Source organism: Oncorhynchus gorbuscha, linkage group LG13, assembly GCF_021184085.1.
Source record: "Oncorhynchus gorbuscha isolate QuinsamMale2020 ecotype Even-year linkage group LG13, OgorEven_v1.0, whole genome shotgun sequence".
Classification (NCBI taxonomy): domain Eukaryota; kingdom Metazoa; phylum Chordata; class Actinopteri; order Salmoniformes; family Salmonidae; genus Oncorhynchus; species Oncorhynchus gorbuscha.
In genome coordinates, this window is record NC_060185.1 from 36453846 (window position 1) to 36466658 (window position 12813).

Genomic DNA, 12813 nt, shown 5'->3' on the forward strand with positions numbered 1-12813 from the left:
CTCCTGGAGGGGCTGGCCTCTTAAGTCAGGGCTCTGGTACCAGCGGGCTGTGAGTCTAGAAGGTAGGAGAGGTGGGAGAGCTTGATGCTCATCGGTCCTGACAGAGCTACGCTGGAGATGACCCTGCTCCGGTCCTGCTGACGCTCCAGTGAGCATGTTCCTAGGCTACTGGGCTACTCTGAGCAGACTGGTGCCGATGTGCTGACCTAGCCCCCCCCAACCCAAACATTGAGCACGCTCCACACGTGCTGATTAATGCACTATACAGTTGCAACTCAAGTGTGACAAAGGGGTGCCCACTTTTCAGTATCAACACATTGAACTACAGTACATTGACAAATGTCCACATTGTATGCACACTAACGCCGACTCCAGGAGCATTAAAATAGGTCTACTTCCAAAAAAGGCTAGCCATGGAAAACTTGAGCATCGTAAGCACCCCATTCACACTATGAGTCTATTCAAGTCAATACAATTACATCACTTGGCATTTAGCATCTAGGGCAGGGACAACCATTCATTTAAAGGGGGAAAAACGAACCTCTTAAACAAACATCTTAAAAAGTCTCAAGACTGTGGTGGTGGCCGGTCATTCACTGGTGCCTCTAAGAGGACTGTGTGCTGTGATCGACTTCGTTCGTCTGACCTTGTACTGGTTTTTCTTTTCTTCTACATTTCCTTCCTTCCCACTGATAGATCATCCTGAACTCGATGCACAAGTACCAGCCTCGGCTCCACATTGTCAAGGCCGACGAGAACAACGCCTTTGGGTCTAAGAACACAGCCTACTGCACTCACGTGTTTCACGAGACAGCCTTCATCTCCGTCACCTCCTACCAGAACCATAAGGTACAGTATGTGTGCCACCCATGTAGTTGTCCACCTGCTGTCTGATGTTCGACGTCTTCTGCACATAGTCACGTTTCTAATGTCAGTAATACGAGAGCATGTCTTCAAAACACTATCTGCAGGAGAAAGGTTCCAAATCCAAAATGGACAGTTATAGATCAAGTCAAGTTTTCATAGTCAAGTTTTGAATGAACCTAGCTGCACATTTCATGATGAGTCAGTGCAGTGACAAGATATGTTGCTGTCTTCCCAGATAACTCAGCTAAAGATCGAGAACAATCCATTTGCCAAGGGTTTCCGTGGCAGCGACGAAGGGGATCTGCGTGTCTCCAGACTCCAGGGGTACGTTCTGTTATGTTTATGGGAATGTGCCACTCAATAAAAGTATATGGAATATTTACTTTATCATGGAAACAATTCTTCTTTTGACACAGTACATCATTCATTGGAACCATTTTTTCCTTTTGGAACTTGTTCCATTTCTTCCTTTAGCAGATTTTTTCCCCACCTGTGAATGGATTAACTGTGCTTGCTTCCTTTAATACATCATTCTCTCTCTGCAAAGTACAATCTATTAACGCAAGTGTTGGGGAGTAGTGAACTACATTTAGTAATTTAATTACATTTTGCAGTAGCTTGGTGGTAATTGAACTAAATTCAAATCTTGGTAGTGTTTTCAGTAGTTGCTATGTAGTGGTGTAGCTAACTAGCTAACTAGCAAAAATAACAGATGGTGTTGGCAAGAATATACCTTCTTTTTTACATCATACCTGCCCAATTCTCACTTGAAACACTTTTTTTGTGTGCATAATCACTTTTTGTGTTTAAACTACACATTTTGTTAACATCTGACTCCAGAGTGATCTGTTCTTGCAATTTGTAGGCTATGACATTTCAGATTTATATATGATAATTTTTCACTAAGTAGTTTGGATGTAGTGAACTACTTTTTCAAAGTAACTTATTAAGCAAACTATATTTTTCTTAGGGGTAGCTTTGGTGTAGCTTAACTTCTTCCAGTGTGAAGCAATTGGTAGCTTGGTAAACTATATTTTCAGACTAGCTTCCCCAACACGGTAACTCTAATCCTTCCATTCTTGTTTCTCCTTCCTGTCCATAGAAAAGACTACCCAGTGATTTCTAAGAACATGGTTCGCCAGAGGCTCCTATCCTCACACGGTCACCTGACGGGGAAGCTGGGAGCTGGGGTACACCTGTCGGGGCACCCCCAGGTCCTGTCCCACTACCAGTATGAGGGTGGGGTGCCTCTGGGGAACTCAGACCACCAGGAACACATCTCCAATTCCTTCCCTCCCAGCCGAGAGCCCAGCCTGCTCTACCACTGCTTTAAACACAGAGGTGGGTTAGCTAAAGACCTACCTGAAAATCTCCACACCTGTCAAATCAGAGAAAGTGGGCAGAACTCATTAATCTTTCAGAAAACTTTCTCGTCTTGCAATACATGTTTTGGTGCTACACATCAATATCACACAGTATAGATGGATTGGTACACAGTTCTGAACAGTATGAAGAAGCATCATAGGACAGCAGGGTGATACATACGAGTTTTTGCATTCAGTTATGATGATTCAATCTTCATTTCTTTACAGATAACACCAGGCACTTGGAACTGGGTTGTAAACGGCCGTATCTGGACACGGCTCCTCCACCAGTCTCAGAGGAACACTACTTCCGTTCTCCTCCCTCCTATGAGCCTCCACTGTTGTCCCACCCCTACTGCGGTGAGGCCATAAGCTCCAGGGAGGCCTGTATGTATGGAGGGATGGAAGGAGAGAACGGCCACGGGGCTGTGGGTGCTGACGACCTGGTTCCCCCCTCTCTGAACTGCAACGTATGGGCGTCGGTGCAGCCTTACCCCCGGTACAGTGTGCAGACAGTGGAGGCCGTCCCCTACCAGCCCTTCACTGCTCACTTCACCAGTACTGCCACCGCCACCTCCGTGGTGCCCCACCACGCCCCTTCCGGTCCCTCACGCCCCCAGCCCGACATAGGAGTCTACAGTCCAGCCACGGCACAGCGAGGCCTGGCCGTCATCCCTTCGTCATCCTCCGCCTCGTCTTCTTCTCCACCGGTTCCTGGTTCCAGGGATAGTAGGCCGCTGGTCTATCCTCCTCTGTACCACAGGAAGCCTGGGCCTGGGTCTCCTCTCCTGCCTCACAGGGAGTTCTCGACCTTCCCAACACAGAGCGCCCCCCCATCTATCCGGGACCCGTCCTACCAGTACCAGATGGGGCAGAGCAGTGTAGGGGCCCACTGGAATGATAGCTAGGGCTATGGGGTGCTGTGTGGCTCCTGAGGCAGCAGCGATGTCCACCCACCCGGTCGGTCCAGAATCAACCAGACTCCCCCTAGCCAGCCAGCCAACTTTGAACTGCCTGTGAGGCATCTGAAGTGAGATTATGTTGAAATACAGCCATGATAACCTTGCCAAGTTGCAAGGAAGCTATAGTAGTTTAGCATGAGGAGAAGCAAATCAGAGTGGCCAAACTCCAATAGAAGCCTCCATCTGCCCAAAAGCTCTGCACCTTCAGATCCATGGAGGAGCATCAGGACTGTGATGATGATGAGTATTCCAGAGGAAGAACCCCTCCTATAGCGTGCCATATAATGGCTTTAAAAAATGATCAATGTCAAACAGTGTTAAAAGGAGATGAGTTCAGCAAAGAGAAGATTATCCATTATGCCTTTGATGTTTTTGAAGTAGTGTGTTTAGGATTAAGATGGACACGTATGTACCCGTAATGAATTGATTAACGTTTCTAAGAAAAACATTTAAATGCAAAACTTTATCATATCATATACGACGGAGTGGGACATGGATGTGTATGTGCAAAGAGATTGAAGTAACAGTCCAAATGTTTTGTTGAGACCTTGAGTAAAGCCTTCATTTAATTTGCCTTCTCTGCTTGTGTTGAGAAACTTTGCCAGTTAGAAATCTGTTGAACTTTTAAACATGGGCTGCAGGTGAACTACACAACAAGCCCACCCATGCAGTCCATTTGAGCAGAGCTTAAGTGTTTGTAGGTCTAGATCTCACCTTCAGCCATAAGCCTCTGCTAGCCATGTTTTAAGCTAGCGTGACACCACTTAGCATGAAGCCAAACATCCGCTAGGCTAACGGCCCTTAGTTACAAACCCGAGGTCCGTTCCAAAGCAGCGTTCCCGCCTGTTGAAGTGGGACGTCGGATAAGGTCCCTGGCCAACCAGATGGGAGCTTAAGGAATCGCTGTTAAGTCAACGCTAGTGCAGAACACAGAGCTCCGCACAAATCCCAGCCCCAAATGACTGAGTTGGAAAAATCCTTACAAGACTGCAAATGTAAAACAGCCCGAGCGGGGCGGGCGAGGAGCCACATTGTGAAGTCAAGCTGAGCTGAACTGAAGCAGGGACGACCGTGTAACATTCGGCAAGGCCTGGCCTGTCTGACCTTGACAAGTAGGAATGGGTAATAATAGAACAATATGGTGGTCTATTACCTGGCACACTCACGTTATCCCTTCATTTCTTTTGATATTTGATATAACTTCTTTTTTTTGCACACCTGATTAAATAAATATTTGTATGCCTCCCATTGTTGCTTAGCGTTATGTTTACTCCAAAAAGTTGAAGAGGTCAGATAGAGTTGAAAAGGTCAACAGAGTAGCTTTGTGGATGTATTATTTTGGTAATAACAATGGTAATGGATTCAGTCTGAAATGAATTTATGTCTATCCTCCACTAGCACTTACCTGTCATTGGTGATCTAAGACACATAAGCTCACATCAATCATTACGGGCGGCAGGTAGTCTAGCAGGTTAGAGCGTTGGACCCACAGAAATATAAATTATATTTCTATTTCCCTTGAGCAAGGCTCCAGGGTCGCCGATTATAATGGCAGACCCCGGCCATGACCCCGATCTCTCAAAGGGTGTCTCAGGGAGAGGTTGGATATGCAAAAATCACATTTCCAATTCACACCTGCGTATTAATACACTCTTGTGTGAAATAGGACAAAATATAAGCACCCACCAAATTATCATTATTAAACACCAATCAAGCTATCAAAGACATTAAACATAAACAACAACTACACCCACCTAAATGACATCATACCATGAACATTGACTGGGTTAGTTATCTTTCAAATGAAATCATTTGTGTCTGTCATATGTCAGCGAGTGTGTCAGGGCAGCGTGGCTGTACAGTAACAAATGCAGGTCAGGAGGTCAGATCTCCCAGGGCATACATACATACGGGTCCTGTAGCCCTCTGCTTTCTCTCACATCACAGCAATCATTAGGTTCCTGAGTTATAGTGATGGTTCTGCCCTGGTTCATGTCAGCACCTCCTCTCTGTCTCTATACCTCATTCGCTCTCTATTTCCTCTCTCTCTCTCATTATCTCTCTCCCTCGTTCTCTTTCTCTCTATCTCGGAGGAGAACTTCCCACTCCAACTAATCAATGGCAAGAGATGTAGGGACCTCAGACAGGATGAAATGTCTACCATGTCAAACGGTGGGCGAGAACTTGGTGCACGGAACCTTTCTTTGCCTGATAAGAGGGGTACTGATATTTTCAACAGAGTTCCTGTTAGTATCTTGAACATGAATAACATTTGTACAATGCATGTATTTTCCCATATACTGTATGAGCAACTTAGGTTATGTATACACCTTTACTGGTGTGACAAATACCCCACAATACATACACCAAAGATACGAGAAATAGAGATCATTTCCTCTCTGAAATGGATGTAGAAATGATTGGATGTGGGGCCTTGCAGTGTGTCTATACAAGAGAACCTAACTATTGTGGGTACAAATCATCATTTTACCATAATAAATATTTACAGTTATATACAAAATAAAATATCTGGTCAAATTCATTAAGAGACATATTTATTACATAGAGCTTCATACAAATCACAAGTATGACAATAATGAGATACCGGAAATTAGTAATAAACCATGTATATTGTAATATACACAAATGTGTTATTCTCACGTGTGCACACCAGGAGGAAGTATGGTTAGAATGTGTATGTGTGGTGGATATGGTGGTTGTGAGGTTGTATATTTAGACTGGCCTCCATGTTTCTTTGGAGGATGTTCAACTGAGTGCAGGTGGTTCTACTGGGCTGGGCTGTAGGTCTGGAGGAGTGAGCAGAATCGGACCGCAGCTGAGGCCAACCAGATCTAAGAGCAGGAAGGAAACACAACAGAGAAAAAGAGGGAATATTGGACCATTCAGTCAAGAGTCATTTGACTACAAAATAATCTCTATTGATTTGATTATCCTATGATGGATGAGAGGCCAAGGATGGCTAACAGAAACAATGCTATGATGGATGAGAGGCCAAGGATGGCTAACAGAAACAATGCTATGAGGGATGAGAGGCCAAGGATGGCTAACAGAAACAATGCTATGATGGATGAGAGGCCAAGGATGGCTAACAGAAACAATGCTATGATGGATGAGAGGCCAAGGATGGCTAACAGAAACAATGCTATGAGGGATGAGAGGCCAAGGATGGCTAACAGAAACAATGCTATGATGGATGAGAGGCCAAGGATGGCTAACAGAAACAATGCTATGAGGGATGAGAGGCCAAGGATGGCTAACAGAAACAATGCTATGATGGATGAGAGGCCAAGGATGGCTAACAGAAACAATGCTATGATGGATGAGAGGCCAAGGATGGCTAACAGAAACAATGCTATGAGGGATGAGAGGCCAAGGATGGCTAACAGAAACAATGCTATGATGGATGAGAGGCCAAGGATGGCTAACAGAAACAATGCTATGATGGACGAGAGGCCAAGGATGGCTAACAGAAACAATGCTATGATGGATGAGAGGCCAAGGATGGCTAACAGAAACAATGCTATGATGGATGAGAGGCCAAGGATGGTTAACAGAAACAATGCTGTGATGGATGAGAGGCCAAGGATGGCTAACAGAAACAATGCTATGATGGATGAGAGGCCAAGGATGGCTAACAGAAACAATGCTATGATGGATGAGAGGCCAAGGATGGCTAACAGAAACAATGCTATGATGGATGAGAGGCCAAGGATGGCTAACAGAAACAATGCTATGATGGATGAGAGGCCAAGGATGGCTAACAGAAACAATGCTATGAGGGATGAGAGGCCAAGGATGGCTAACAGAAACAATGCTATGATGGATGAGAGGCCAAGGATGGCTAACAGAAACAATGCTATGATGGACGAGAGGCCAAGGATGGCTAACAGAAACAATGCTATGATGGATGAGAGGCCAAGGATGGCTAACAGAAACAATGCTATGAGGGATGAGAGGCCAAGGATGGCTAACAGAAACAATGCTATGATGGATGAGAGGCCAAGGATGGCTAACAGAAACAATGCTATGATGGACGAGAGGCCAAGGATGGCTAACAGAAACAATGCTATGATGGATGAGAGGCCAAGGATGGCTAACAGAAACAATGCTATGATGGATGAGAGGCCAAGGATGGTTAACAGAAACAATGCTGTGATGGATGAGAGGCCAAGGATGGCTAACAGAAACAATGCTATGATGGATGAGAGGCCAAGGATGGCTAACAGAAACAATGCTATGATGGATGAGAGGCCAAGGATGGCTAACAGAAACAATGCTATGATGGATGAGAGGCCAAGGATGGCTAACAGAAACAATGCTATGATGGATGAGAGGCCAAGGATGGCTAACAGAAACAATGCTATGAGGGATGAGAGGCCAAGGATGGCTAACAGAAACAATGCTATGATGGATGAGAGGCCAAGGATGGCTAACAGAAACAATGCTATGGTGTAAGAGGTGAGGACAGATAAATAAAAGCATCATGTGGTTTGAACAACCTGCCTGTAAAACAGGAGACACCCAAAAGATACTATTAAGAACCTACTGGGAAAAAAACTAAAGTTAATTCTCATCGTTCAATTTATGATGACCTTTTTCTGACTTTAGCTAGCTTGAATAGAGCATAAAAAGACAGATGTAGCAGTAGTCGTTAGTTTATGCGAACTTTCCACATAAAATGCAGTCTATCTCTGTTATAAAAAAGCCAAGTTTAAGCCCCATGCAAAGCACAGTATCCCCACTCTAGAGCTGCGGAGGTATGGCAGTGTATCAACATATGTATCCGAAATGGAACCCTATTCCCTTTATAGTGCACTACCTTTCAAAAGTCAAAAGCCATTTGGGATGCAGCCTATCTGTGAGAACCTGACTGGGGGCCTAGGGTTCCATCTGGAACTCATTGGTGATGAGATCTGGCTGTGCCGGTGCCTCTCTCCCCTGCCTCTCTCCAGTCCACACTGCCCTTTCTTTCCCTTACCGCTGTCATCCCATAATCCCGTCTGAGAGCCGCCTGGGGTTGCGTCCCAAATGGCACAAATTCCCTATATAGTGCCCTAATTTTGACCAGAGCCAATGGGCCCTGGTCAGGGGTAGGGTACCTCATAGGGACTAGGGTGCTATTTGGAACACGGACCCGGGCTGGGCGGTACCCACTCTGATGACTCTGACCCACTCCGATGGGCTTAACTGGGCTGCCTTGTAAAAAAAAACAGGCCCTCTTTGACTCCTTCTCTCCTTCAGTCCAGCCGAGGCACTCTGAAAACACGCTTTAAATAGTGGAGGGGGGATTTAATATCAAGTCCATTACGGCCTTTCTGGAGCCCTGTAAATAGTCAATTAGTGGACGGTTCTGATTTGATCCACATGCGGAGAGATCCGCTGTGAGGGAGGAGGGGAGGGAGGGAGGAGAGAATCTAGCTACCCATCTTGAGGTCAACCTAATACGCAATGCCAGGCTGCCGCACGGACTGAAAAGGTTTCTGGGAGATGTTCCCCACCAGCTGCCACAGGAAGTGCAGCAGAGGGAGCAGAGAGAACCCTGGGAATTCTGAATTCTTCCTTCTGAAGGCTATGTGTAAGTGTGTTAGGAGTGAATGTATGTGTGTGTGTGCTTATGGGGGGGCTGCGGCGGGTTCAACTATCTGGTGGGACACAACTGTGGCGGTGTCCCTTGATCAAAGGTAGGGCCGACATCTGGTGGACTCCACTAAAGCCCTCTGTATAAAACTGGGCTCCCACTTTAATAAGTGGCTTTGGATAAAAGCATCAGTAAAAAAATTAATAATTATATTGTGAGAGCTTCCTGGATTAAGCCGTTAGGGAGGAAATGGGGGGGGGGTGGATTAAGTGTTTTATCCAGCAGATTAAGTTAGAGTTCTACAAGCTTTGTTGAGATCGCGGAGTCGTCGCTGTGCAACGTGAGTAGAATGATGGTGATGGCAGTGGAACACAGAACAAACAAGCTCTAGAACTTTGAAGAACTCTTAAGATCGAAACCCTCTGCTTTAGCATTACGTCTCAGCCTAATTGGCCCTGAAACCAATCAATGCATAGCACTTATAACGTGGTAGAAGCGGGTTGCCATCCAAATCCATAGTTACCTCAGCTCAGTGAAATATGCACATGTTATTGGAGGGAGCAAACAGAACAGAACAGGATCTCATTATGGACTGTTGTGGTGGAGGGAGGCTCTAAACTGCTTTGATGATGCAGATGCATGGTCTGAAAATGACCTCATCTTTCTCTGCATAGCTCTGATTAAAGCCAGTGTTTATCGAAGTGAATGTATTGTGTGTGTGTTGGAATATGTGTGTGATGATGCTCGAGTATACACTGTGTGGGTGAGACATTCATTTTCAGAGGTTTGCGTGTCCAGCATTCTTCTCCTCCTCCCTCCTCCAATTGCTGCCAAGGCTGATTCTCCTTAGCCAATCAGCACCTCTCTTATTGTCTCCTGACCCTCTCCTCCATCCTCCTCCTCTCTCCCTGCTCCATCTTTGCTCCAGCCAAGAAAACAACAGTGTCCCTTAGCCTGAGCAGTGGGCACAAGGAACACAACAAACATGTCCAATGACAGTGTCCATGTCTATAGTTCTCTCTCTCTCTCTCACACACACACACGCACACACACACACACACACACACACACACACACACACACACACACACACACACACACACACACACACACACACACACACACACACACACACACACACACACACACACACACACACACACACACACACACACACACACACAAAACTAGGGGAGGGAATTGCCAGGGACCTCACGATATGAAATTATCCCTATACTTAGGTGCTGATACAATATGTATTGCGATTCTCACAATTCTATATGTGTTGTTATACTGCAAATTAATTACGATTAGATTTTCCAAACATAGTGCTCACTCACTATATGTCTGCTGCAGAGAGAAGAGAGAACATGAGAATGAGGTTTTGGACAGTCAAGGAAATAAATGTGCAGATATCCTGTTGGCTCACTATTTTAAAAATATTTTACAAAGCAATATATCAAATATCAATATAATATCGTCCCAAAATAATATTGTGATATGCAACTGTATCGATTTTTGCCCCCATCACCACACAAAACAATAATAATTCCCATAACAAAACATACACAAGTAGGCCCAACTTGAGGCCCTCAGGACTGTCACATAGGTTGTTCCTAATTGGTGCAGAAGAGGTTAAAAGTAACAAAACAATGATGACTAGAATAGAGCTGAAAAATAGAATGTTTTATGCGGATAATCCAATGACTCTATATATGAATGGACAAAGCCATCGATCACATAAGGGTTTTGAAAACTTTTTTCTGGCAATTTGACTGTTAAACTCATGGATCCTCTAGCAATGGATGCTGGTCCTGGCATTAATGGGAACTGCCATATATGGATTCTATTCTATGGTTGGTTGCAGCCCAGTTTGTCTTTTGCAGATTTCAAAATACAATCGCAGGAAAAACGTACAGTTTGGAAAGCATATGCCTACTGCTGAAAAGAGAAGACTAATCTGTTTGTAGAACCAATCAAAACATGATTTCCTAATCCGGTCCTGCTCATGGAGAAGTAGCAGTTTGTGCTACTCCAGGAAATGATGTTGCAGGCTAGCTCAGGGCTGCCCCGTCTGAGTATCTCAAATTGAAGGCCGACCGGGGTACTGCAGGCAGCCATTAGCAACTAAATGATCCTTATAATTTCTTCTGTGTGCGATTTTTAAATAAATCGGTTGTAGGACATACATCTGGTGTATCAGAAGCAATTATTGGTAACATGATTGATAAGCAAACTAGGTGCCATATATTCAATGTATGCCAATAACATTTGCTTTAATTTCAGTGACACACAAAGTCCATTTGTGTTCTAAGCCACGCTAGACAAGCATATAAACACGGAGGTCACTCTCGTCACTGATGACAGAGGTCTGGTAAGGCCAGGCCCAGCCACCTTACCCCGCCCTGCCTCTCCACTATCCACAACCTACAACTAGCCACCCGCACCACCCCCCATACCTCCTACTGTCGACCAGCCCCCACCAGCTAAGCCCATTGCCACCTCTAGCCAGAGCCTATGTGATGTCTGACTGGCCAAGGCAAGCACCAGGGCTCAAACCATCCTCCCACCTCCTTTCCCCCTCCTTCGCATCCACCTTTCCCTTCTTCAGGTTCAATGTAGTTTGGTGACAGGATTTCCATTATGTGCTCCGCTATGTGTGTAAGCCGCTGGGAGCCAATGAGGAAATTCCTCCCGACAGACTCCCTAGTAGTCTGCAGCTGAGTCCCAAATGGCAGAAAGGGCTGATAGGGCTCTGGTCAAAAGTAGTGCACTATATAGGGAATAGGGTGCCCTTTGGGACAAACGCCTGTGGAACAATACAGCCACCAACACCACCCCTTTAAAGGGATTATACTTCTCTGGTTTCACTGTGGGTCTCTGTTGATGCTGACCCGCGAGCAGGGAGACAGATCCATCTCAAATACTGCCAGGTTTCTGTTTATCTAATTCAGAGACAAATGAACTGCACCAGCTGACAGAGAGACACTGGAGGGAGAAGAAGGCTGGTTCGGTTCAAAATGGCCAACTCCTCTCCTGTCCTGCTGCTGTGTTGTGATGAGGTGTGACATCAGATCCCATACAGATGGGCTGTTAGATATGGGGAGGAAGAAAACAATGACAACCTTGCACAGTGAGACAATGAGCCAAGCAGCCTGGACAGCCACACTTGGAGTGCCTATCCCCTCTACTGGTCAGGGGGCGTAACTGAACGATCACAGTAGTTTCCATCCTCTGACATTCTCCAAGGTGGGAAACATACTTTGCTCTTTAAAATGACTCTAAAACTGTTGATAAAGACTGGAGTTCAGGACATCTTTGAGAAAAACATGCCATGTGCAGGCGGTAATAGACAATGCCAGAGAGCAGCTGACTACCCAGAAAACTTTGGGAACTTTGGGAACTTTCCCAGAACATTAGCCAACATTCCGTTTTATCTAACATCAGGATAACATCCCCAAAACATTCAGAGATTGTTTTTGATAACAAAATATATGCAGTACCAGTCAAAAGTTTGGACAAACCTACTGATTCAAGGAATTTTCTTTAGTTTTACTATTTTCTACATTGTAGAATAATAGTGAAAGACATCAAAACTATGAAATAACACATATGGAATCATGTAGTAACTAAAAAAAGTGTTTTATATTTGAGATTTTTCATAGTAGCCACCCTTTGGCTTGAGGACAGCTTTGCACACTCTTGGCATTCTCTCAACCAGCTTCATGAGGTAGTCACCTGGAACTCATTTCAATGAACAGGAATGCCTTGTTAAAAGTTAATTTGGTGGATTATTTTTCCTTCTTAATGCATTTTAGCCAATCAATTGTGTTGTGACAAGGTAGGGTTGGGTATACAGAAGATAGCCCTATTTGGTAAAATACCAAGTCCATATTATGGCAAGAACAGCTCAAATAAGCAAAGAGAAATGACAGTCCATCATTATTTTAAGACATGAAGGTATGTATGTATACATACACTACCATTCAAAAGTTTGGGGTCTCTTAGAAATGTCCTTGTT

The 12813-nt window shown here is 44.9% G+C and overlaps 1 protein-coding gene across 1 annotated transcript in view; it reads left to right on the forward strand.

Annotated features, from left to right (window-relative positions):
• LOC123993944 (T-box transcription factor TBX4-like) overlaps nucleotides 1-4439 on the forward strand; it is a 40564-nt gene extending 36125 nt beyond the window's left edge. Inside the window, exons 6-9 of the mRNA XM_046296424.1 lie at nucleotides 697-849; nucleotides 1103-1191; nucleotides 1970-2208; nucleotides 2460-4439. Of these exons, the coding sequence (XP_046152380.1) occupies nucleotides 697-849; nucleotides 1103-1191; nucleotides 1970-2208; nucleotides 2460-3139 (1161 nt within the window). The 3' untranslated portion in view covers nucleotides 3140-4439. The remainder of the gene's footprint in view (nucleotides 1-696; nucleotides 850-1102; nucleotides 1192-1969; nucleotides 2209-2459) is intronic.
• Nucleotides 4440-12813: the final 8374 nt, after the last annotated feature.